The 27,640-nt window shown below is 42.3% G+C and overlaps 1 protein-coding gene across 1 annotated transcript; it reads right to left on the bottom strand.

Moving 5' to 3' along the window:
* On the bottom strand, positions 1-25,058 carry LOC135225852 (protein seele-like; the record flags this gene model as incomplete). The annotated part of the gene is given in 4 exon segments (XM_064265394.1): positions 1-1,731; positions 5,269-5,361; positions 16,014-16,073; positions 24,974-25,058. Coding segments are annotated over 4 exon segments (555 nt in total). The 3' UTR covers positions 1-1,407.
* Between the last annotated feature and the right edge of the window lie 2,582 nt (positions 25,059-27,640).

Here is a 27,640-nt window from a genome sequence, read left to right as displayed (position 1 = left end):
AACTAATGTAAATTTATTTTTATTTCTCCCTGTTATTTTAACAAAATCTTCCATAAAAACAAAAACTCTAACTCAAACTAAACTAACCTGCGATGTTAAAATATACAAAATCCCAGATATATCATTCCAAACAGAAAATTCATCACACCTATACAAACTTAAAAACAAAGAGAGGCAAATAGAACTTTAATAAAGAACACATACTTTAACCTTCTTGTAATGCAGTATCTAGGGATATCGTAAATTCACAATAATAAAACAAACAAAAACTTTGTTTAGAAACTTTATGCGGCATCACTGCGATCAATAGAAAATTTCCCAAGGACAGCTATTCTGCAGTAACATTTTGCAGTTCTTTTATAACATTTCCAAAATACACAATATTCAAGATTGGCCGAAGGTATTCCAATTAGGAAATATTGGACCTTTACCAATGTTTCTGGATATTGCACAATGATGGACTTCATGAGACCATAGTCCTACAAAAATTACCAAAAATGTTTCAAATCTACAACAAATCTTTCATTGTTTGATTGAACAAAAAAATATTGTCAAAATCACTTTGGAAGACTGTAAGACCTTAAGGTGTCATAGTTTAACTTTCATCTCACTTCATTAACTAAATACTATAAACCTATTCAACCCAAGTATCTCATTCTATAAAACTTGCATAGGCAACAATTACAAACAGGTGCTATACATACCACATTGCACACAAAGAACACACTAGTAAGCTATCTTTAAGCTCGTTCTGAGCATCAGAAATAAAAGTTTCCTACTTTCACCTGAAAGAACCCACTCAAAAGTTTTGATTAATTTCTAATTAGTCCTAGTAAACTAATTTTCTCTATATGTACAGGTGGATTCTTATATTCTGTAAATTTTTCTGCAACTATTTGACACTTAATAAAGCACTATGATAAGTAATTTTCTTTTAAAGAGGGTTCCTTATGTTCCATTAGGCTTAAGTATAGCAACTTTCGTGTAATCATACATAAGAAATTAAATAAGCGATAAACTTTTGTAAATACAACAAAGCTGGCTGGAATGTTGACGTAGTTCTTTACTGACCTTTTAGCATACTTTTTAAAAATAAACTATAAAACTAATTTGTGCATAAACAATGCTTACATGACCTTTAAAAGTTTACCATCACCCAGTGCTGTTCCAAAACACAAGGGACTTAAAAGTCAAGAGATTCAACAATGTTAAGTCAGTTTGTTACAGATTTAAAACATCACAAAGAAAAGTTGAGAACCTAATTCACAACCTTTGCTTGAATCTTGAGAATAACAATAAATTTATCTCAATAGACATAACAAATAAACCTATTTTCAAAGCATCATTTGTGCTTTAAAAAATTGTATCACACTATAAAAGAAGCAGTTTAACATTCATTCTAAATTTCTATAATTCTTCTTTCACATCTTTACATATACTAGTCAATTCATTACAAAACTTGAATTTCGAAGATTCCTTGTCTAACTCTGAACTTTTCCTAAAGTGTGACACAATATCATCTTCATACTCTTCAACTATTGACTCACAGTGAAAGTTCAAACCCTTATTGAGGTCAGGATCCTGAACCATCTCGTACTCACTGAAGCGAGGATTCATGACTCCATCTACCACCAACTTAATAGCCTCTAGCTTTCCAGTTTCCTTGTGACGTGCTTGGGCATAATCTTTGAAACTGTCACATACAGACTCTAAAACTTCTAGCATGTGCATCTGAAGGGAAGAAAAGATATGGAAATTTATTAGTATCTATCATATATGAGTATTCATATACTTTATGAAGGTATTAGTACTTACATCCAAATAATATCTATTGAAGCAAGAAGTGTTCTTGGCCCAGCGTATTGTTAGTGTATTACAAGTGATACGGTTGTTGGCCTGGAAAACAAGATTGTTCAGTATGCAGATGATGCAACACTTGTGAGTGTTGTAGTCTCCACTTATGAGAAATGAAGCCATCCTCACCTCATTTGGACATGGAACAGATCAGTGAATGGTGGAGTCGGTTGGGTGTGAAGCTGAACTCCAGTAAAACCAAAATCCTGTTGGCTATATTAGCAGATCTAGTGCAGATTTTCCATCCCATCCTCACCTTCAGGTGGATGGGTCTCTAGGTTTAACTTTTGACTCACATCTTACTTTTGAGAAACACCTAATGAAAGTTTCAGCAAACACCAAGAAGGTCAGGTATTGTTTGTACAGCCTCATTTTATAAGTGACAAAATCAATGCAACCTGTTTTAGGTCATTCGTCCTTCCTTTACTAAAAGACTGTTCTCTGGAGTGGATGTCTGCTTCTGCCAGTGATCTCTCTCTTTTAGATAGAGTGGTTCTTGGTGGTAGGTCTGTTTCATAACATAAGCAGTAATGACTTGGACCATCAACGGATGGTCTCATTTGTCACTGTTTCACAAAGTTGTATTTCAACAGATATATACCTCTAACAATCACAATAGATCCCTGATCCCCTTTTCCTGCCAAGAGCAATAAGATTTGTTGAACAGCAGTACCAGAGGTCCAGTATTCCTCACACCATTGGAATGTGGAACAGCCTTCCTGAGGACGTCATGCAACTTCGGAAGTTCAAGCAATGAAGCAATGCATTAATGCCTTAATACAATTCTCTTTTTATTTTAATAGTTTATTTAAATTTTCACTTATTTAGGTACGTATTAATTTGTTAATTCATCTGTTTTTCTAATAACTGATCTCCTCTTTCTGTATTTCCCAATACTTTCTGTTACTTCTTTTGAATGAACACTATATTCTTTGGAAGCTCACATTTCAAGGCAATGGTCCCTGTGAACTTGTTCCATATGAACAGGATTCACATTCTGAATAATAATAATAATTATAATAATAATAATAATAATAATAATAATAATAATAATAATTATAATAATAATAATAACATCTCTCCCATATGTACCAAGTGCAATACGAAAAATGAAACCATAAACCACATAGCAAGCGAATGCCCGGCACTTGCACAGAACCAGTACAAAAAAAGGCATGATTCAGTGGCAAAAGCCCTCCACTGGAACCTGTGCAAGAAACATCAGCTACCTTGCAGTAATAAGTGTTACGAGCACCAACCTGAGGGAGTGATAGAAACCGATCAGACAAAGATCCTCTGGGACTATGGTATCAGAACGGATAGGGTGGTACATGCAAATAGACCAGACGTGACGTTGATTGACAAAGTCAAGAAGAAAGTATCACTCATTGATATCGCAATACCATGGGACACCAGAGTTACAGAGAAAGAGAGGGAAAAAATGGATAAGTATCAAGATCTGAAAATAGAAATAAGAAGGATATGGGATATGCCAGTGGAAATCGTACCCATAATCATAGGAGCACTAGGCACGATCCCAAAATCCCTGAAAAGGAATCTAGAAAAACTAGACGCTGAAGTAGCTCCAGGACTCATACAGAAGTGTGTGATCCTAGAAATGGCGCACATAATAAGAAAAGTGATGGACTCCTAAGGAGGGGCAGGATGCAACCCGGAACCCCACACTATAAATACCACCCAGTCGAATTGGAGGACTGTGATAGAGCAAAAAAAAAAATCAAAATAAAAAATAATAATAATAATAATAATAATATTAGTGTACTTAGGAAGCAGACCCTCTCTCAAGCATACTTTATTAAAAGTAATGGCTACTTCAGCAGCGTTACACTTGTAGAGATTCTTCTCTATTTTGCGAATAGCAGCTTTTTCGGTGCTACTTAAACAGGCTAGTAGAGAGCGCCTATAGAGGTCATGGTAAAAATACAGGGTCAAATAGGTGTATATATTTGAATTTTACAGATAAAACTATGATACCATAGTCATCAAAGTCATTAACGATTTTCTCTCTCTCTCTCTCTTTCTTAAAGTGAGCTTTCGTCTGGAGCTGCCAGACATCCTCCGGGCTGGGAAGCTGAGGGTGGACTGATCTTGGTTGGCGGTGTCCGTCCTCGTTATATCTGTGGTTGACAGCAGGGGGTCTGGCCCATGCTTGTCTCCTATTGGCTGGTGGCGGTGAGTCTTGTTTTCATTGGTTGCCTGAGCCAGGTCTCAAGCCACTTTCTTTGAGCCGATGGTTGCGTTGCAGCATATCCTGCAGCCGCCTGGACCTCCTAAGCAGCGCTGTAACATTGATGGGCGTTGCGCTACGCTGTGGGACATCACGGCTACTTTGATTTCCATCGGCTGCAGGAGTACCTCGTTCGGGGGCATTGTCATCCATAGAGTTGTCATGATCGGTGGTGCCATTGACAACTCTATGGATGACAACGCCCCCGAACGAGATACTCCTGCAGCCTATAGAAATCAGAGTAGCCGTGACGTCCCAGAGCGTAGCGCAATGCCCATCAATGTTACAGCGCCGCTTAGGAGGTCCAGGCGGCTGCAGGATATGCTGCAACGCAACCATCGGCTCGAAGAAAGTGGCTTGAGACCTGGCTCAGGCAACCAATGAAAACAAGACTCACCGCCACCAGCCAATAGGAGACAAGCATGGGCCAGACCCCCTGCTGTCAACCACAGATATAACGAGGACGGACACCGCACCAAGATCAGTCCACCCTCAGCGTCCCAGCCCGAGGATGTCTGGCAGCTCCAGACGAAGAGCTCACTTTAGAGAGAGAGAGAGAGAAGAGAGGCGAGAGAGAGAGAAGGGGAGGAGAGAGAGAGAGAGAGAGAGAGAATCGTTAATGACTTTGATGACTATGGTATCATAGTTTATCTGTAAAATTCAAATATATACACCTATTTTGACCTTGTATTTTACCATGACCTCTATAGGCGCTCTACTAGCCTGTTTAAGTAGCACCGAAAAAGCCGCTATTTGCAAAATAGAGAAGAATCTCTACAAGTGTAACGCTGCTGAAGTAGCCATTACTTTTAATAAAATAATAATAATAATAAGACTTTTATCACTGTACAACATCATTACAACTTTTCTCAGCATCTCAAAAAAAAAATTTCTAATGACATGAGTGTTGCACAGAAATATCAAAAGCAATTCAGTGTTCCATCATACCATTTCCTATCAATCATGACCATGGCCTTTGAATAATATATCTGTGAGAAATGTGTGTGCTTAATAATACACAAATACCCAAATAGAAACTTTACACAACTAAAAGCCTAAGATAACCAAGTTATCTATTCATAATGACTCAAAAACTAACATTCTACAACTTAAAAAAAAAATATTTTTCATGAATAAATGTATACAAATGGCTGTACAGGACTTACTTCAGATCCTGCATATTGCACTGATGCCAGTTTTTGCTTTCCATCCTTATCTAATCGATAAGATCCAACATCAATCTTTTTCCTTGGGTCTACCTGCAAAGAACATGAATCATTTATTAAATGTTTTAATTTACAAGGCATTAAAAAAATCACAAACAAAAAAGTTTAGTACTTAATCTCTCTCTTCAGATAGCTTGAATTGCAATTCATTCCCATCTTAAGTAGAGGAAAAGAGTTGTCAATAGCAAACCTTCTATTATTTTTTACCACGAACCCATCAACTACATTTGACCATCTTGTAGTCTTAAATCCTAGCCACTCCATTCCCAAAATACAATTAGATCATTTGCTGATTGCTTGGTAGACCATAGGTTACTGGTAAGATAAAAACGTTTTCATAGTAAAATTTATTAATTGATTACTTACCTGTTGTTAAACATAGCTTAAATCTCCACACCCATAAGTGAGTCAGCACTCACACAAAAGATAAAATGGCTGCCTGGACACTGTCTATGACACCTGTTCTCCACCAAGTGTGCTCTGAATGTTTTAGCTCTTGTCAGAGTTCTCCTTGACAGCCCACTAAGTTCTAGTAAGGCCTATTTTAACAGTAGGTGTGTGTCCAAATATATTCAATTTTACAATTATGAAAATTCATATTATTTGGCATGAAGCTTACCTGTTAAAGATAACCGATTAGCACATTGAGAAGAGGATGGTGGGTAGTGCAGCTAGACAAAATCCACTCAGTCAATTGAGCTGAAGGTTTCTTGTAAGAAACTCAAAACATTCTTACCCAACCTGGAATCCTTTTTGGACCATATTCCCACCAGAACTTGGATTCCATTCAAGGAGCAAGGCTCTCATGTGTGTGCAGCAAAGAGCAGCCTTGTGGAGAAAACAGCTTCAATTCAGCAAGAATGAAGCACAAGCAGATCACTAAGTTGTCTTATTAAATTACTTTCTGATGGTGATGATGGTACAGTGGTACCTCGAGATACGAAATTAATCCCTTCTGAGACGGCCTTCGTATCATGATTTTTTTGTATCTTGGAACACATTTTACATGTAAAATGGCTAATCTGTTCCAAGCCCTCCAAAAACACCCCAGTAAATTACATTTCCAGGCCTAAAACACATGTTCTAGGGTTACGACGGAAGAAATATGACTCCAAAAAGGCAAAATACTGTACGTACATACTTGAGTAATATTCAACTGCATGCAATGTTCAACCCCATCTTTACTGCATATATTAGGACTTTAGCATATGTCCCTTTGCAATAAGCCTAGCCTATGTTAACGGTTGCTACTGTAGCCTAGTCTATGATTCTGACATCTAAACCTAAGAGCTAAAAGCTTAGAATATGCCAATAAAATGTACAAATAATCAGTATGTACTCATTTCAAATAATTATTAATTAATCATTAACTATAATACACAAACAAACAAAAAACAAACCTTCCAATCGATTGTTTACATTCAGCTCTTACCCGTCTTACGAGAATCGAACGAGCGCCAAGCAATCATTTTTCCTAGCACACAGTAAGCCATAAATTGTCATTAGTATCTCTCTTCAACTAATGAAACCACCAAACAGTATAATAACCATTCATTTCTATTTTTTATTCTATCTTTACCTAATGGAGATACCGAGTTACTGACAGCTATAATGAAACATACATATACGTAACGTAATAATAAAAAAGAAGAATTCTAAAAATTACGTATTTGTTGACAGTCTGATTTATATTATATTTTATGATATCTAATTCACAATTATTTTTATTAAATTGCATGTACTCATTTCAAATAATTATTAAGTAACCATTAACTATAATAAACAAACAAAAAAAAAAAGCTTCCAAACGTCTGTTTACATCCAGCACTTACGAGTATCGAACGATCGCCAAGCAATCACTTTTACACAGTAAGCCATAAATTTTCATTATCTCTCTTCAACTACTGAAACTACCAAACAGTGTAATAACCATTCATTTCTATTCTTTATTCTATCTTTACCTAATGTTTTTTTTTATTAAATGTATTGCATGAATAAGTTTTTCAATTTACAGCGACCTTTTACCAATAGAATACTTAAAGCAGAAGAGGTAGAGGCGGGAGGATGGTGGCGAGTTTACTAAGTTGGCGGCGCGGGAGTTTTAAAATTGTTCTCGGTGGTCCGGGCAAATCTCGGGAATTTACAGCAACAACCTTTCGTATCTTGAAAACTTTTCGTATGTAGAGCAGTAAAATTTTTCGCATTGGCTTTCGTATCTCGATTTTTTTGTAAGTAGAGCCTTTCGTATCTCGAGGTACTACTGTACTTTAGTATGCTTTACCCATGGATTTTGAATTTTTGGGCATTATGTCTCACTTATGCTGCAACAAACAGTGAGAATTATATGCACAATGAAAGTTAAGTTGTGACTTGAAATTTCAGGGTGTCCATCAGTTGTCATTACCACTTTATTTGTGACAGTTCTAAGAAAGGCAAGGTGCCTCTTTTTCTGAAAAGAGGAATATTGCATTCCTGAAAGTACTGGGGGACAAACCCACTTCATAAACCTTTTCAGAGGCTTGTTTATCAAGTATATACTAAAAAAGTGAAACCAACATGCTAGCTAAGGCTATTGGCATTGTCCACTGTGCACCATACCACTACTGAGATATTTTTATGAAAAAGTTATGCATAGCACATGTTTTATAAAGAAAGGGAATAGCAGTGAGGGATAGTGATTCAGCCTATCCCTTTGATAATTTTCAACTTGTATTTAGTTAGATCTAGAATTGCTGTAGGTATAATACCTTTGGTCTTGAAAAAAGACGTACAATCTCTACAGATTTTTCATGAGTTACAATTGGGAGATATATTTCCAAAATAGGAGAAGTAGGAGACAGAAGTAAAAATAGTGTAGAGACAAGGAAACCAACTTTTTCTGTTTTTGTTAGAGATAGCAGCTGTACTTATTAACCCTCTTACACCGAATGGACGTATTAAACGTCGAGTCAAAATGTCTCCCGTATGCCGAATGGACGTATCATACGTTGACTCAAAAAAGTTTTTTTAAAAATTTGCGGAAAAATACTTAGAGGCCTACCAGCTGAAAACTATTGAATCACGCGCCTTGGGGAATGCTGGGAGTTCACGGATCAAGGTGTTGTTTTGTTTACAATCGCTACGCAGGCGCGCAAGCGCAAATTTCTTTCTTATCGCACTAAAAAGTATCAGTGACACATCTCGGAAATTATTTTGTCACTTTGACATAATTTTTGCACCACTTTAAATTATCCTTTACATGAAGTATTATATATGAAAATGTGCGCAATTTCATGTAAAATACAAAAAAAAATACTCATGATTGTAGCTTTTATCAGTTTTGAAATATTTTCATATAAATAACAATAAGTGCCAAAATTTCAACCTTCGGTCAACTTTTGACTCTACCGAAATGGTCGAGAAACGCAACTGTAAGCTAAAACTCTTATATTATAGTAATATTCAATCATTTGCCTTCATTTTGCAACAAATTGGACGTCTCTAGCACAATATTTCGATTTATGGTGAATTTATGAAAAAACTTTTTCCTTACGTTCGCGCGGTAACTCTTCCGATAAATTTTTTAGTGCGATTGTCCTAATGTTTGCACCATTTTAAATTTGCTGTTACATAAAGTTTTATATATGGAAATGTGCACAATTTCATGCACAATACAACTAAAAACAACCCATGCTTGTAGCTTTTATCAGTTTTGAAATATTTTCATATAAATAACGTTAATGCAAAAATTTCAACTTTCGGTCAACTTTGACTCTACCGAAATGGTCAAAAAACGCAATTGTAAGCTAAAACTCTTATATTATAGTAATATTCGATCATTTACCTTCATTTTGCAATGACTTGGAAGTCTCTAGCACAATATTTTGATTTATGGTGAATTTATGAAAAAAATATGACAATTTGTCCAAAATTGCATTTTTCCTAACTATACAAACCTGAGGTCCTTTTACAATAGGAAGGTACTAGCGGCAGCTGGATAGGTCGTAAGCTTTCGAACAAGGGGTTCGGTAGTTAACTGCTTGTCCGACAGGCGCGCGCGCGCGACTGGGAGGTAAACAAATCACTTTTGCTTTTGGCCCAAGCAAAAACTGCAGAGTGAGGGGTGGCATGAGGTGGGGCTATGTGTAAAAGGACCTCAGGTTTGTATAGTTAGGAAAAATGCAATTTTGGACAAATTGTCATTTGTTCCGACACGGCATACAAACCTTCGGTCCTTTTACAATAGGAAGACTCACTTCTTGGTGGGAGGAATCAGAGTCTTTTGTGAACAGACTGGTGTTCGCCCAACCTTGGAAGTCTCCCTGGTCGTAAGAGCGAGGGAGGGATCCAAGCCTCTGTCCGATTGATCGGGGTGTGCACCGCAGGATCAATGGTCAGACCTCTGGACCGAGTACTAAGAGAGAGGCAAGCGTATCTCTTCGTACCAGCAATGTAAGAACTTGTTCCTGTACAGGAGCAAATATAAAGTCATGGGTTTGACTCTTGTAGGCATCCACTTCCCCCCCCTTGTAGGAGGAAGTGGTGGATATTCTGCTCCTATCCCTAGTGAAAGGGATAGGATGGGGCTCTGTCATATAGCTCACCTGCATCTCGTCCTCATCCAGCGTAGTGACGACCGTGGCCCTCTGCCCACAGGTAGAGGAGGAGGAAAAGATGGGAAGAGGGAGCCAGTCACTCACTCACTCACACATCCATCCACACAGTCACACCAGGACTCGATGCTGTTTCAGCCTGCGAGGGTCTGGGTTAGCTACACAACTTGTTGAGCAGCCACCACGGTCCCAAGGAAAAGGTATCCAAGGACCTGTGGGCAATATCCCGAAGGTAGAAGGACGTAAAGGTGGTCTGGTTAGACCAGACCCCTGCCTTCAGAACCTGCGCCACGGAGAAGTTCTTACGAAACGCCAACGAGGGGCCAATACTTCTGACTTCGTGAGCTCTCGGACGGGACGTACGGATGTCTCACTACCATCATCCTCTACGCCCTCCTGATGACCTCACGCAGCCAGAATGAAAGAGTGTTCTTGGATACTTCTTTCTTGGTTACCCGGTGCTAACGAAGAGGCGTCACCACTCAGGCCTGAGGTGTCGAGTTTTCTTCAGATAGCGCCGTAGCGCCCTCACAGGACAAAGCAGCATCTCATCCGCATCATTATCGGTGAAGTCCATTAGGGAGGGAATCGTGAAGGACTCGAACCTGTCGTCAGGGATCGACGGTTTCTGAGTCTTCGCAACGAAGTTCGGGACGAAATCGAGCGTCACAGATCCCCATCCCCTGGAGTGTCGTACATCATAGGAAAGACCATGAAGTTCCCCTACTCTCTTCGCCGATGCCAGGGCCAGCAAGAAGAGGGTCTTGAGGGTTAGGGACCCAGCCCCTGTCTGACGACTCTCGGAGTGGCTCGAACGGGCGTTCGAGTCAAACTCCTAAGGACGAGAGTCACATCCCACGCAGGGGGCCTGAGTTCCCTGGGTGGGCAAGACTTTCGAAGCTCCTCATAAGCAAGGAGATCTCGAACGAGTTCGAGATGTCCAATCCCCTCAGTTTCAGGACGAGAGCCAGGGCGGCTCTGTATCCTTTGACTGTGGGGACTGAGAGGAGCTTCTCTCGGCGAAGAACACGAGGAAATCCGCTACCTGCTGAAGAGTGGCTCTGAGAGGAGATAGACCCCGTCTACGACACCAACCACAGAAGACGGCCCACTTCCCCTGGTACACAGCTGCAGAGGACTGACGGACGTTTCCAGCCATCTCTGTTGCTGCGCTACGAGAAAAGCCCTCGTTCGCAAGAGATGGTGGATAACAGCCAGCCGTGAAGTCGTAGGGACTGGACTGCTCGGTGGTACCGCTCGACGTGTGGCTGGGCGAGAAGGTTGTGCCAAGGGGGAATCTCTCTCGGTTTTCCTGCGAAAAGAGCCAGCAGGTCCGGATACCAAATGGCCTGTGGCCAGTTTGGGAGCCACCAGGATCATCCTGAGATTCGGGGTGACCAGTGCTCGACTGATCACCTTGCGAATCAGGCTGAACGGGGGAAAGGCATAGACGAAGAGGTTGTCCCACGGGTGTTGGAGAGCGTCCTCTGCAGCTGCCCATGGGTCCGGCACGGCTGAGAAGAAACCTGAAGCTTTCTGTTGTGCCGGGTGGCGAACAGATCCACGACTGGTCGCCCCCACAGGTCGAAGAGCCTTTCCGCACGTCCTGGTGTAGAGACCCTTCCATTCGGTCCCTATCACCTGATTCCGACGGCTGAGCGTGTCTGCTACTACATTCCTCTTCCCTGGAATGTAGCGTGCCGACAGCTCTATTGAGTGTGGCCTCGGCCCACTCGTGCACCTGCCGAGTCAACTGGTACAACGGAGAGACAACTAGGCCCCCCCTTGTTTGTTTGACGGTAGGCCACCCTAGTTTTTTTTTGTTTCCTACCGTTGGTGTTGTCGCACATCAACACCACTGAGTGTCCCATCAAGCGGTCCTGGAACTCTTGGAGCGCGAGAAACGCCGCCTTGAGTTCCAGTACATTGATGTGAAGGTGCTTGTCGTTCTCGTCCCACACTCCTGAAGTCAGCAACTCCTCCAGGTGTGCGCCCATCCCCTCGGTCGATGCGTCTGAGAACAGTTGCATGTCCGGGGGGGGGAGTGCGCAGAGGCACTCCTCTTAAGAGGTTCCTGTCGTCCAGTCACCAGGCTAGTTCCTGCCTCACCTCCGGTGTCAGTGACACTGGAAAGCTTGGGGGATCCGTCGCCTGTGACCAACTCTCCTTTAGTCTCCACTGAAGAGACCGCAGGTGGAAGACGCCCCAGTGAGGGACTAGCTTCTCGAGTGACGACAGGTGTCCGATCACGACTTGCCATCGCTGAGCTACCTGTTTCCCTGCCGAGACAGGACTGGTTGGCTGCCTCCCTGAATCTGCTGATCCGCGAGTCTGCGGGGAAGACTCGCCCTGCTTACCGTGTCGATCAGCACACCCAGGTACTTGCATCCTCCTGCTTGGGCTCGAGATCGGACTTTCGAAGTTCACAACGATCCCCAGATCGCGACAGAACTCGAGCAGTCGATCCCTGTCCTGTAGCAACTGCGAGCGGGAGCTTGCCAGGACTAACCAATCGTCGAGATACCTCATCAGACGTATCCCGTGCGAATGGGCCCAGGCAGACACCAGAGTGAACACTCGCGTGAACACCTGTGGGGCGGTTTGAGAGACCGAAGCAAAGTGCCCTGAACTGGTACACCGTCCCGTCGAGGATGAAGCGGAGGTACTTTCTGGAGGACTGATGAATGGGTATTTGGAAATACGCATACCTTCAAGTCCACTGAAAGCATGAAATCGTTCTCCCTGATGGAGTCGAGCACGGAACGTGCCGTCTCCATCGTGAACCGGGTCTGGCGAACAAACCGATTCAGAGGAGAGAGATCTATCACCGGGCGCCAGCCTCCCGTAGACTTTTCCACCAGGAAGAGTCGACTGTAAAAGCCCGGTGACTGATCCGTGACGATTTCTACAGCTCTCTTGCTCAGCATGGTCTTGATCTCCTGTCTCAATGCTACGTCCTTCGATGACCCTGGAACGTACGACTGCTGTTGGACGGGTTGGATGTGAGGGGTGGCCGAGATTCGAAGGGTAATAGATATCCTCCCGAAGGACATCCTACAATCCAGGGTCTCGGCGCCGTAGCGCTGCCAAGTTGCCCAATGGCTGGCCAGGCACCCCCCCACTTCTTTCCGGCAGCAGGTGAGGGGGAACGCCGTCCCTAGCGTTTACCCCCCTTTCTTCGACTTCTTCCCAGAGCCTCCTCGGGAGAAGGAGGGCTGGGAGGAGGGCTGGTTACGGCTCCCCTTTGTAGAAGTCGAAGAAGACAGAGTCTTTCCCCGGGGCTTCGACGCGACTACCGTCTTAGCCACCGTGGGAAGCGCTAGCCGAGCTTTTTTCTTTTGGCTTGGCCGCAGTCCGAGGCTGCCCAGAAGCCTTCGAGACTGCCTGGTGAACCAGAACGGTCCACTGTCGTCAGTGCGCCGTCTGTCCACCGCAGCGTCCATCTCTCCTGGGAAGAGAGACGTGGAAACTCCGTAAAGGTCCGTTGCGGAGTCCCAATGCCGCTTCACGCCCAGCCGCCCTGGAAACTCGAGTAAGGACAGCGTCCCTACGTCGGAGAACCAGGTTGGCCCACAGGTTCACCGTCTGGTGGGCAAGAAAGGAGATGGCTCTTCCCCCAGACTGGCAAAGTCTCCTAAAGGCCGAGCCATCTTCGGGAGAAATTCCCCCAGGAGTTGGCTGCGACCTTAGATACTGTGAGGGACCACAGATCTAACCAGGAGACGGCCTGGAAAGCTGCCATGGCAGTGGATTCCAGGCCGAGTGCCTCTTGCTGAGAGAACCATAGGTTCTCGGACAGGAGCTGCTGCAGAGACACACCCGGAGTCAGCCTGGCTAACTCCGGGTTCACCTGTTTGGGCGGCATCGGTCCTCAGCTGGCACGTAAAACCGCCGCGTGTCGCAGCAGAGGAGGTGGAAGCAGCTTGCTCGACCTGCCAGACTTTAGAGAACCGTCTTGCCCGGAGACAAGAGATTCTACCTGGTCCAGCACTGAGTCGGCAAGCTCAGAACGCGGCAAACCCACCGTCGGTCTGGGTTTCCCTCTTCGGGCCCCCCCCAAAACGACTCGAGCCGGGACGTGGGCTCGGATGGTGGGGAGCGGCGATCCTTCCGCGAGGTCGTTGTGCTGACGAATCAGCGCAATTACCTCGGCAAAGTTCCTCTGAATCTCAGGAGTGACTGCATCCTGCGGAGTAGGACCATCCAGTCCCTCAAACAGGAGCATCTCCCGAGACCCTCCCCCCTCGAGGGGGGGAACAGCGACAGACCCCTCTCGGTCTCCTCCAGCCACTTGTGCATACGACCTGGCCGGTCCGAGAACCGTGCCTGGTACGTAGGACGTCGTGGTGGGATCCTGAGGGCGCACCCCTCACGATCACTCCTCAGCACCTCGCCCCTCCCGGTGTAACCGAGGAGGTTGAAGGTATGGGAGAGGCAGACCTAACGCTCCCTCCTCGCTCGCTGGCAGAACCAGTGGGGCTTGGGAAAGACTGCAGGCGATCGTCAACCCGCGGTGGCGATCGAGCTGCAGGCCTAGTCGGAACAAAAAAACATTTTCCTTACGTCCGTGCGGTAACTCTTCCGAAAAAATCGGAATTTTTTAAAAATTAGCTGTTACAAAAAGTTTTATATATAAAAATGTGCGCAATTTCATGTAGAATACAACTAAAAATCATTGAAGGTTGTAGCTTTTCTATTTTTTTGAAATATTTGCATATAAATCACGATAAATAGAAAAAAAAACCACGTTTGGTTCAAATTTGACTCTACCGAAATAGTTGAACAAAAATGCAATTGTAAGCTAAAACTCGTTACGGCCTAGTTAATATTCAGTCATTTATCTTCATTTTGAAACAAATTTGAAGTTTCTAGAACAATATTGTGATTTATGGTGAATTTTTGAAAAATATATTTACTTCCCTCCGAGCGCCGATTCGCGGCCGCAAGTCTCCGAAATGCGTACATCGCATTATCCTAATATTTGCTCCTTTTCATATTAGCCCTTTTATAGTTTCATATAACAAAATGTGCGCAAATTTATGAAGAATACAATAAAAAATAATTGAAGGTTGTAGCTTTTCCCATCTTTGAAATATGTGCATATAAATAAATATATATATAAACATTTCGACATTCGGTCAACTTTAACTCGTCCGAAATGGTCGAAATCTGCAATTCTAATCTAAAACTCTTACAGTATCGTAATATTCAATCATTTGTCTTCATTTTGAAACAAATTGGAAGTCTCTAGAACAATATTTAGATTTACAGTAAATTTTTGAAAAAAACATTTTTTTATGTCCACGCATTATGAATTCATACATTATTTTGTGATAATATTTTTCCGGTGTTGCTTTTATTGTTTTACAATGTATTATATATCAAAATGATTGCAATTTAGTTTACAATACAACGAAAAAAAAGTAACTCGTTAGCTTTGACCATTTTTTGCACAGCGTGATTTGAATACAATTATGTATGAATTTTTTTTTTTTCGCTACCATATATCGCATTATTTACATATGATAATGATATTATTTTTCATTTCTGATAGTTGCATACTAAACTTCAGGCAATGACAAAAAAAGGAGCCATAAATGAACTCTTAATCTTCAAAACTAAGCGCGCTGTGAATTTTTGAAAAAATTATTTTTTCCGCTTCCTCGCTCACTCCAAACCGGGCCCGGCATACGGGAGAGGTTTTGATTTTTAGGGCTTCGGCGTAAGAGGGTTAACAGTAAAGCAAAGAACGAAATGCTTTCCTAAAATTAGACTAGAATAGTGCACAAGGAAGAGGCAAAAGTAACAATAGGCTTCAAACTGAAAAGTGGTTAAAATTCCACTTTTTTTTCAGCTCAATAATCTGGTAATTTTCATAATGAACCCCACCTGAGAGATGTATTTTACCTAGAAATGCAAACTTCCATGTTTCACCTCCTGAAAACCAAACCTATCACCTTGATACAGTACTTATATATCAAAACAAAGAGCAATAAGCTCTATGACAATAATTTGTACTTCAAACTTAACCTGTTGGTAATACAGGTGTAAACAAAATTTAGTTCCAAAAGCTATACCAAAGCCAAAATATACCTTATCAATTTCTGCATGAAGTTCATCCACCAGACTATTACACACTGCACACTTAACAATCTGAAATGCAAAAATAATAAAATCAGTAAGGTAAGTAACCCTAGACTGCAGTCACAAGACATGTAGGTTTTAAAATTATGCAACAGTCACTTTCATGCTTTTGCAAACCTATCAAGAGGTCTTCTATTTGATCGCTAGGTTTAAATTTTAACTTTTCTAGTTCCATGTAAAAACAATACATTATATAATAACAGTGTTTTGTACACAACCAACTTGAGAATATTTAACTCTTGGACTATTAAAAAGTCTCTCAATTTCCTATCCCTCTCGTTAGTCCTTCCTATTTTCTAGATATCAGTTGCATTATCCAAACATTATAAATTATAAATGGCATACAAGAGCTAGCAAACCCATAGTCTAATCAACAACTGCAGAAGTCTATAAAACACCAGAGTTAAGCAAGACCCTACTATCATCCAAAAGAGTACTTAAAGCCATATATTTTTAAATTAATTTTTGAAGGTACAAATAATGCATACAGCTGAAATGCCCTTAAAGCAAAAATGAAAATAAAGTATTCCCAGCTGGCAATATAAATAATATACTGTACAGGCAGTCCCCGGGTTACAACGGGTTCGGCTTACGAAGTTCCGAGGTTAAAGCGCATTTCAATTATAATTATCAGAATTTATTTCCAGGGTTACGACGCCTACAACCCTGATCTGGCACAAGAAATATTACACCAAAAATGCAATAATCAATATTTGAAGGTTTTTTTATGAAAAATGCAATAAGAATGCAGTTTACATAGTTTTCAATGCACCCAAAGCATTAAAAGTAAGGTTTTCTTAGAATTTTTGATGTTCCGGCTTACAACGATTTTCAGGTTACAACGCTTCTCAAGAATGGAACCCCGTCGTAACCCGGGGACTGCCTGTATTCAGAAAAACAACTAGAATTCAAAAGCCACAATTTTATTAGTTCTCAAAAACATTATGAAAAAAAATGCAGCAGCAGCATAAAACTTCAGGGATAATAATATTAAGAGGAATAATAACTGCCAAATCAAAACATCTACTTAATCTACAGCTAGGTGTGTCAAGAACAAAATCAACATCGACCTCCTTTTATTTATTAATCTTTTTTTTTATGAAGTTGATAGGAGCATTTGTCACTTTTTGCCCCAAGCAGTTAAAGGTTACCTCTGGTATTACAATTACATGACTTACACCAAGAGTAGACTATAAAATGATATTGTCAAGATACAATAAAGTTTTATACATACTTACCTGGCAGATATATACTTAGCTATAGACTCCGTCGTCCCGACAGAATTCAAAACTCGCGGCACACGCTACAGGTAGGTCAGGTGATCTACCATTCCCGCCGCTGGGTGGCGGAATCCCGACCATTCCCGTTTTCTGAGCCAGATTTTCTCTTACACCTGTCTCCTGGGGGAGGGGCCAGGCTGGGTGGGCCCTTAATCGTATAATATCTGCCAGGTAAGTATGTATAAAACTTTATTGTATCTTAACAATATCATTTTTATACATGCAACTTACCCGGCAGATATATACTTAGCTGATTGACACCCTTGGTGGAGGGCGAGAGACAGCTATATATATAAAAAAAAAATTTTAATAACGGGAAACAACAATTGTTGTAGGATATCAATCCTTGGTTCTTACCTGTTTGGGCCGAAGACTTCATGATTACTGTCATTTAGTCTGCATGCCTCAAAGAGCTTCAGTGAGGTAAACCACCTATGACCGAACAGCCCTCTGGATCATGTCAATGGGGGCTAGCCCGCTTACGCGACAGAACCTGCATGGATCGTACCAATGGGGCTTACCCGCTTACATGGCAGAGCCTGACCTGTATCTTATCAATGGGGCTAGCCCTCTTACATGACAGAGCTTTAGGCTTTACATAATGCACAACGAGGAGACCAAAAGTTAATCCTGACCACCTGACCTTCCTAACCATGTTAAATCTAAGAACTGAAAAGGGTTATTCCTATACCCTCTTTCAGTCAACCATAAAAACCAAACACCATAATGTTAAAATTACATAACCTAACTAATTAGGATTAACCTCAGCTCCTCCTCCCAGCACTAAATCCGCGGACACATACGCTCCCAGTGAAAAGCACTTCTCATAAGTAAACTCTCACATCCCTTAGATAATGAGAGGCGAACACTGAGTTACACTTCCAATACGTGGATTCAATTAGATTTTGAAGGGACCACGTTTTATGAAAAGCCATTGAGGTTGCTATGGCCCTCACTTCGTGTGCTTTTACCCTGAGGAGTTTAAATTGTTCTTCACCACATTTAAGATGCGCTTCCTTAATAATGTCTTTAATGAAAAACGTAAGGGCGTTTTTTGATATTGGCCTTGTAGGATCCTTGACCGAACACCAAAAAAGACTTTCCTGCGTACCTCCCAAAAGAGACTTTTTCTTTGTAAATAAAATTTTAGCGCTCTTACTGGACAAAGGGTCTTCTCCCTGTTCTTCCCCCGTAAGAGAAGAGAGTGCCTTCACTTCGAAGCTTCTAGGCCACGGTTTTTGATTTGGGCTTTCGTTCTTGGCTAAGAAGAGAGGCTTAAAAGAGCAAATTGCAGCCTCCTCCTTAAAACCCACTCTGCCCTCTAACGCTTGAAGCTCACTCACCCTTTTTGCCGTGGCTAAGGCGAACAGGAATAGAGACTTCCTTGTCAAATCTCTAAAAGAAGAATTATTGGAAGGTACGAATCTTTCAGACATTAGATAATGAAGCACTAATATCCAAGTTCCAACTGGGATTTTTATTATTCTGACTTTTTGAGGTCTCGAAAGACCTAATAAGGTCATGGAGATCCTTATTGTCCGACACATCCAGACCCCTATGCCTAAACACCGAGGCCAGCATACTTCTATACCCCTTGATCGTAGATACAGCTAGGCCACACTTACTTCTAAGGTAAAGAAGAAAATTTGCAATGTCGGTTATAGAGGTACTGGAAGAGGATAGCTCATGCGTCCTGCACCATCTTCTAAACACTTCCCACTTCGACTGGTACACCGTAATGTGGATGGTCTCCTGGCTCTTGCGATTGCTTTTGAAGCTTCGCGAGAAAACCCCCTCGCTCTAACGAGTCCTTCGATAGTCTGAAGGCAGTCAGACTTAGAGCGGGGAGGTTTTTGTGATACCTGTCGAAGTGGGGTTGTTTGAGAAGATCGCTCCCTTAGTGGGAGCGATCTGGGAAGATCCACTATCCACTCCAGCAACTCTGTCACCCAATCTAGGGCTGGCCAAAAAGGGGGCGATCAAAGTTAATTTCGTTTCCCTCTGAGGAGGCAAACTTTCTTATTACTCCCCTACCAGTTTGAAGGGGGAAAAGCGTACCCGTCTATTCCCTTCCAATCCATGAGGAGTGGCCCGTCTATCGCTATTGCTCTTGGATCTGCGATGGGGGAGCAATAATTCTCCAACCTCTTGTTCCAGTTGGTTGCGAACAAGTCTACGTTCGGCCTTATCCCCATAACCCCCATAAACTGATCGCACACTTGAGGGTTGAGAGTCCATTCGGTGGGGAGCACTTGGTTTCTTTGCTTAGCAGATCCGCTCCCGAACATTTTCTCTCCCTGAATAAATCTCGTTTAGAAGAGAGATCTGCTTCTCTGCGCCCAAACGCAACAACTCCCTCACTGTCTCGTAAAGGAGAATGAATGAGTTCCCCCTTGCTTCCTGATATATGCTAGGGCTGTCGTATTGTCGGAATTGACCTGAATGATCGATCCTAATATCTGTTCTTGAAAGTGCAAGAGAGCTAGGTGAATGGCTTTCAGTTCCTTTTTGTTTATGTGCCAGGACACCTGAGCTCCTTCCCAGGTTCCCGACACTTCTTGCGAATCCAACGTTGTCCCCACCCTACGTCCGATGCGTCTGCAAACAACGCTCGGAGAGGGCTCTTTATGTGCAAGGATATTCCTTGACCGAGTTTCTTCGGGTCTGAACCACCACCGAAGATCTTGTTTGACCTTGTCCGTTACCTGAATGACTCTTCGAGGTCCTGGGAACTTTGATCCCAGTTCTCCCTTCAGATAATACTGAAGGGGTCTTAGGTGCAGTCTCCCTAGTAAACGAACTGCTCCAACGAGGAAATGGTTCCCAGCAAACTCATCCACTCCCTCGCGGAACAATGCTCTTTCCCTAGAAAATACTGACACCTTTGTAAGGCAGCGCTCTATTCTCTCTGTTGATGGAGACGCTAGAAAACCCCGAGAATCCATCCGAATCCCCAGATAAACTATGTTCTGCTGGGGATCCAGCTGGGACTTCTCGAGGTTGACTAGGAGTCCCAATGACTGCGTCATCTTTAATGTTACCGAAAGGTCCTCCAGACACTGTTGCTTCGACTTTGCTCGTATTAGCCAGTCGTCCAAATACATCGAGATTCTGATCCCTTCTAAATTGTAGCCAATGCGGCCACATTCCTTAGGATACCCGTGAAGACTTGCGGGGCCGTCGAAAGGCCGAGCAAAGCGCTCGAAATTGAAACACTTCCCTTGTGACTGAATCTAGGTATTTTCTTGATGCCGGATTGAATTGGCACATGGAAATATGCATCTTGAAGGTCCAGGGATACCATCCAGTCCCCTGGACGAAGAGCAGAAAGTACAGAGGAAGAGGTCTCCATCGAGAAACTTCTTCTTTATCACAAAGACGTTCAGCGCACTTACGTCCAAAACCGGCCTCCACCCGCCCGAGGCTTTTGGTACCAGGAATAGACGGTTGTAGAAACCTGGTGAATGGAGATCTTGAACCGGTTCTATTGCCCTTTTCTGCAACATAAGTTCTACTGCTTGCAGGAGAGCTTGACTCTTGACAGGATCCTTGTATCTCGCTGTTAACTCCCTTGGAGTTCTTGTTAAGGGAGGATATTCCCTGAAGGGGATGAGGTATCCTCCTCTCGGAACGAGAGGGTCCAGCTGTCCGCCCTCTCTTCGCCCAGACTCTGGCAAAGTTCGACAGTCTGGCGCCTACGCTATCTGGAGGACTTCTTCTTCATTTTGCCTTCCCTGCGGGTCTCCTGGAAGGTCTTCCTCTGGTATCCGGTCTTCTACCTCTAAAAAGGGGTTCTTGAGGAGGAAGAGGCTCCTCGAAAGGGCTGCTGAAGAGGTGCTTTATCCTTCTTTTGAAAAGGAACAGCAGGCTTGAACCTCTTTGCTGACTGTGTCAGTAAATCCTGCGTGGCTTTTCCACTAATGATTTTGCTACATCCCTCACCGTGTCCTGTGGGAAAAGGTGGTCGAAAGTGGCGAATATAGCAAGGCTGACCTCTGTAGAGGAGATACTGACTTGGACAGGAAAGACCCGTACACTGCTCTCTTTTTCAAAACTCCCGATCAAAAAAGAGCAGCCACTTCCACCGAACCGTCCATCCACCGCTCTGTCCAGACACGATAATACACTCGATAATTCGTCCATAGTGACAAATTCGGGATCTTGGGCTCTCTTCGCAAGGGCTCCCAAACGCCCAGTCCATAAAATTGAATACTTCTAGTGTCCTAAAGAGTCCCTTTAGTAGATGGTCCAGTTCACACATCCCCCAAGTAGCTTTTGCTGATAGTAGAGCGCGCCTCCTTGAAGAATCTACTAAGGAAGCGTAATCTGCGTCTGCCGATGAAGGCAGTCCTAAGCCCATAGGTTCCTGGGTATCGTACCATCTTCCAGGTTTTACCCGTCAACTTTGAAGGAGGGCATGAAAAAACAGTCTTGCCCGCCTCTCTTTTATTCTTAAGCCATTCTCCAAATCCTTTGAACGCTTTTTTCATACTAAGGGCTGGACGCATTTTTACAAATGAGGATGCTTTGGAGACTTCGTGCTTGATAGCAAAGATCCTGGAGGAGGGCGGATCCGCTGGTTGAAGCTTATCCCCGAACTCCTGCAACAACAACAAGGACAACTCTTTATAATCAGAGACTACTACATCCACTGGTAATTCTTCATCCGAGACTTCTCTAAGTCTCCGGCTGTAGGGGATCCTTTCGGAGAAGAGCGGTTCTTAGTTGTCGAGGGACTTCTGTCAAACGAAGAAGAACGTCGTCCCGTGTGACAAATCCTTGCTACTACAAGGCGCAATAGAGTTCTTAAACACACGAGATCTTCTCTCAGGAACCTGTTTCCTACCAGGTGAAGGGCTCTACTCTCCGAAGAACTCATAAAGTGCGAAGGGGTCTTACTCTGACCTAAGCTCGTACAAAGGAGCCTGGAGCCTACTCGACTCTGACGCCTGCTCGACTCCTGGCGTCCTGCTAGACCTCCTGGCGCCTACCCGACTCCTGACGCCCTGCTCGACTCCTGAAGCCTGCTTGATTCCTGGCGCTTGTCGTGACTCCTGGTAGGCTCTTGACGCCTCTCACCAAGACTCCTGGCATCTGTTAGGCTCTATACGCCTGTGATATTCTTGGCGCCTACTAGGCTCTGTCAACTCTATGTGTCTAAAAAGCTCCTGCTTCTTTGGCTCTTGACGCCTATCCTGATCCTCAGAAGAGGAGTCCGACTCCTGGACTTCTCCTAAGAGACGTAGCTGATCGCTTGCTCTGCGAGCGGCTACCGCTGGGAACTTTCTTCCTATAGATAGGAGAGGATCGTTTAAAGGGAGAACGAGAGAGTCTCTCCGGTGACGAGCGCCTGCTAGAGTGAGAAACTTCTCTCCTACCAGGAGAAGAAAACTTCGATCTCTTCACTGGAAGGGAGGAGTCTTTTCTTCGAGACGAATCCTTATGTATAGCGCTACCAAGGAGGATATTTGCTCCTGTAGATTAAGCAGGAAAAGCTTAGTCGGATCTTGAGGCGCTGGAGACGGTCTTCTCGCCTTCTTACTAGTCAAGAAGGAAAACCTCTGGAAATCGCTCTGGGCTTGAATCAAAAGCGTCTCCTTTCGGCGCTACCCCCACGATCTCTTCAGAGGACGAGACTTCGAAGCAGAGCTCCATCCACGCCTGGACGAGGAGGAGTCCGACGCAGAAAAACACTCTTCCATGGATGCCTTTCTACGGCTATCCAAGGCAGCCTGGGTCGTTACTTCAGGATCTTCCGCCGAAGGGACGCCTGATCGTTGGGGATGCTCCACATCCTACCTGCGGCTTTTGACATTCCTCCTCCCTGGTCCTGGGAGTTGGAAGCGGTCTAGGCCTAGGAGCAATGCGGAGCCGATCAGACGCCCCCTCCACTGCACTGGGGTCACTGTATTCACTGACACTCTTACCTTGTGTTTCCATAGCTTTAAGCTGCTCCTGAAGCTCCCTGATCGAGGATCTCATTTTTCCATTTCTGAAAATGAATCCTTAGATTCAACACAGGGAGAAGGGGCTGAGGTTTATGGGAGAAACACATCATCTAGCTTGTTAGTTTCTAATTCAGGCTCAAAAGAACAAGATCTACTCGAGCTTCTAGCTGACGCTTTCCTAGCTCTATCCTTTCTCTCTTTTCTTAATATAAGAAGCTAAATCCTTCCATCCTTGCTCCGTAAGCCCTTCACATTCAGCACAAGTTCTATCAAACGCACATTCAGAACCTCTACATTTACTACAAAGTGTATGAGGATCTACCTCTGCTTTAAACAACCTAGTTCTGCATTCTTCCCTTGCACAAACCCTAAACTTAGGTGTTACTTTAACTTCAGCCATCTTAATAGACAAAACCAAATCCAAGTCCTAATCCAGTCCAAAATAAGCGTATGCCAATCCCGAGAATAAACAAGAGTACTTCACCAAATGAGTCCAACCAATTCTCGGCAAAATGAGCAGAATTCCAATCAGGAGAGACCAAACACATTGTTGCCGGCCTCAGCGACAGAGAAAATCTGGCTCAGAAAACGGGAATGGGTCGGGGTTATCCGCCACCCCAGCGGCAGGAATGGTAGATCACCTGACCGACCTGTAGCGTGTGACGCGAGTTTTGAATTCTGTCGGGACGACGGAGTCTATAGCTAAGTATATATCTGCCGGGTAAGTTGCATGTACAAAAACTAATGTTCATAAACACTGACCAAAGTCATAGCTTTCTAAAGTTATGCATAACAGTTCCCATATTTGACAAGATTCTTTGGCAAACTTTCTCTTCTCTTAAACCATTTTTTATTTCCATAACTTTCTTTTAATTACGTATTATTGTATCTACTGTCTTTCCCAATTCTTATTTCAATAACTTTCTTCTATCTATTGTTTTATCTACCGCCTTCCCCAATTCTACTCTTTATATTCTCTACTTTTTTTATATGTAACCATTCTTCTACTAGTAGTACTAATGGGCATTACTGATGGAATGTGGATATATACTGTATATAGTACTACGTATAATGAAAAATGTGTGCAGTCCATTAAATTATGTACTACTACCTGATAGTAAATATAACTAATGTGCAAGAGGTAAGAATTTACGTAAATCTTTAAGCAAAACTTCCCCAATTACTAACATGAGAGAAATTTAGCGACAAATACTTTTAAGACCTAAATTAACATTTACAAATTCTTGTACTTGATATGTTAAAAAGCAAAAGTACTAATTTTTAAATTATTTTAATTACATATATCGTTATGTGAATTTTCATCATATCATCGTGATTCATATCATACATTAAGCTACAAATGTCCTTTAGTATTCAATTCGCTCTACCTTGGAATTAATATTTTCATAGTACATGTTAACCAAAGGGGAATTTTTTAGTTGATAGCAATATCATCCTCTCATGGATTCGAACCAGTGGACAGAGGAGAAATCAGGACTTCAGTGACATTACCGAGAGGACGATATTATCATCAACTAAAAAATTCCCCTTTGGTTAACATATATGAAAATATATTAATTCCAAGATAGAGCAAATTGGTTATTAAAGGACATTTGTAGCTTAATGCATATTATAATGTATATTTATATATCAAAGGTACAGAAAAGAAAAGAAAATATACCTTAGACTTCGGAACTTGCGAAGATACATAAACAAATACCGCTACCAAGCATAACAAACGGAAGAGTGTGGATTCCATTTTCAACCTGCAAAAATGAAGTTGTCAAAATAACAATGAAACCCCCTAAAAAATATAGTATCTACATTGCGGCATAAAACAAATTGTACAATTAAGAATACCAAGGTGGTATTACATAGCAAAATTATAAATAGTGGCAACAAAACCATACTACACATACAAAGATTATGCTTAGCCTTAATATAATAAAACTAAATACCTTTAACAATGCTGTAAACTGTACTCAAATTTGAAAACATTCAATATTTTATCATGATAATGGGCTGAATTATGAAATATAAAAACAGAGTAAATGACAGTATCTTATTAATGAGAGAGAGAGAGAGAGAGAGAGAGAGAGAGAGAGAGAGAGAGAGAGAGAGAGAGAGAGAGAGAGAGAGAGAGAGAGAGAGCCCACAACATTGTACATAGTCATTGCACTGCAGTAAGAAAAATCATTAGAACACAGCCTTCTAGGTTAGGTTTGGGTACATTAGGTTAGTATAGTTCCTTTTATAATAGGTTTTCTTAGACAAGCCCTTCTTGAAAATATGGCTCCCTAATGACTTGCGCATGCATGGAACCATTTCATAACAAAATCATACCCAATCTTTCTCCAAGTGTTTCCCTTCCCCCAAAACCCGTATTTCTATCAGGTCCCCCTTACTGTGAGAGAGAGTTCTAAGGTAAATTACAAGTTAATTACAGTTGACCGACAGAAAAAAAGCAAATTCTTGATTAGAAAACCAAAATATGTACTATAAAAAAAGTCAATTTCCTAGGAAATACTTGATTCATCACAATTGCTTAGATCTACTGAAAAATCAATTTCCAAGGTAATAAATCGTGCGGACCAATTGTGTAGAATTACGTAAAGTACAATAAGCCCTAGTATAACTTGTTAAATTTTTAAGAAGAAAATAACAGGGATAGCAAAACAGAAACAAGTCGTTTGTAACCGAGGTTAACACCAGAATCATTTGACAGTCTATCAGGTAGCCTAAATATTTCCATGGAAAAAAAAACAAAAAAAAACAAAAAACACAGTTTTCTTAAGTTTCAATTATTTGGTTTACAGCCCTCTACAAGGATGATTCCCTCTCTGGCAGGCCCTTGAACATTTCCTAAATAAGTTGCTTCTTACATTAGGTATAGGGCAAAATACCAAATGGCCCACCTCTACCATAGCATGATCACCTTCCAAAAAATCTGAAATTACGGCCTTAATTTATGACTTGGGAGAAAAAAACTTACTCTGACAGGAAAGTAGAGGTCTTGGGATGTTGCTTTGACAAACGCTGACTCTTGACTAATGTCTATCCTGGGTTACAGGACGCGTTTTAGAGTACTTTTTTGGGAAGGTGGTCACACTACAATAGAGGCCGGCCATTTAGTATTTTACCCTATAATTGTCATATACCCACTGTCCTAACTTGGCAAACTTACCCATCTCTTAGATCTATGAGCTATTAGGATACAAGCCTACTTTAAGTTTAGGATATTTTAAGTCTCACTGAACATCCACTGGCCTACCTGAATTAAAACGAGCATATAGGCTAGGTATTAATGGATTCTTAGAGCAGCAGTGGTTCTTCACCATGGGAGCTCACACCATTAGCTATGGTGTGCAAAGCCAGTTCCTAAAAGATGCGAGAATGCCTCCGAAAAAGGCGAAATATATCTTTATAACTAGATTAACAGTTTTTCCCTGCAAAAAATGTTAAAAATTTGTTAAAATAAAATAAAAATATAAGATAATTGGCTTATGGTTTCCTTCAAAACAACCTCACGCTGGGATTACCTACAAGGAAGATAGGTAGTACTACCTATGATTAACAGTTTTTCCTGCAAAAATTTAAAAATTTGGTTAGAAAAAAAAGAAAAGATAATTGGCTTAGGTAGTTTACTGCAAAACAACCTGACATGACAATTTGTCCAAAATTGCATTTTTCCTAACTATACAAACCTGAGGTCCTTTTACAATAGGAAGGTACTAGCGGCAGCTGGATAGGTCGTAAGCTTTCGAACAAGGGGTTCGGTAGTTAACAATGCTTGTCCGACAGGCGCGCGCGCGCGACTGGTAGGTAAACAAATCACTTTGCTTTTGGCCCAAGCAAAAAACTGCAGAGTGAGGGTGGCATGAGGTGGGGCTATGTGTAAAAGGACCTCAGGTTTGTATAGTTAGGAAAAATGCAATTTTCGACAAATTGTCATTTGTTCCGACACGGCATACAAACCTTCGGTCCTTTTACAATAGGAAGACTCACTTCTTGGTGGGAGGAATCTGAGTCTTTTGTGAACAGACTGGTGTTCGCCCAACCTTGGAATGCCTCCCTGGTCGTAAGAGCGAGGGAGGGATCCAAGCCTCTGTCCGATTGATCGGGGTGTGCACCGCAGGATCAATGGTCAGACCTCTGGACAAGTATAAGAGAGAGGCAATCGTATCTCTTCGTACCAGCAAACAAGAACAAGTTCCTATTTGCAAGAGGCAACATAACGTTTATGGTTTGTCTCTTGTTGGCATCCACTTCCCCCCCCTTGTAGGAGGAAGTGGTGGATATTCGCTCCCATACCCCTAGTGAAAGGGATATGGATGGGGCTCTGTCGAGT

This window comes from Macrobrachium nipponense, chromosome 13, assembly GCF_015104395.2.
Source record: "Macrobrachium nipponense isolate FS-2020 chromosome 13, ASM1510439v2, whole genome shotgun sequence".
NCBI lineage: Eukaryota > Metazoa > Arthropoda > Malacostraca > Decapoda > Palaemonidae > Macrobrachium > Macrobrachium nipponense.
This window is presented reverse-complemented; position numbering and strand designations above follow the sequence as displayed.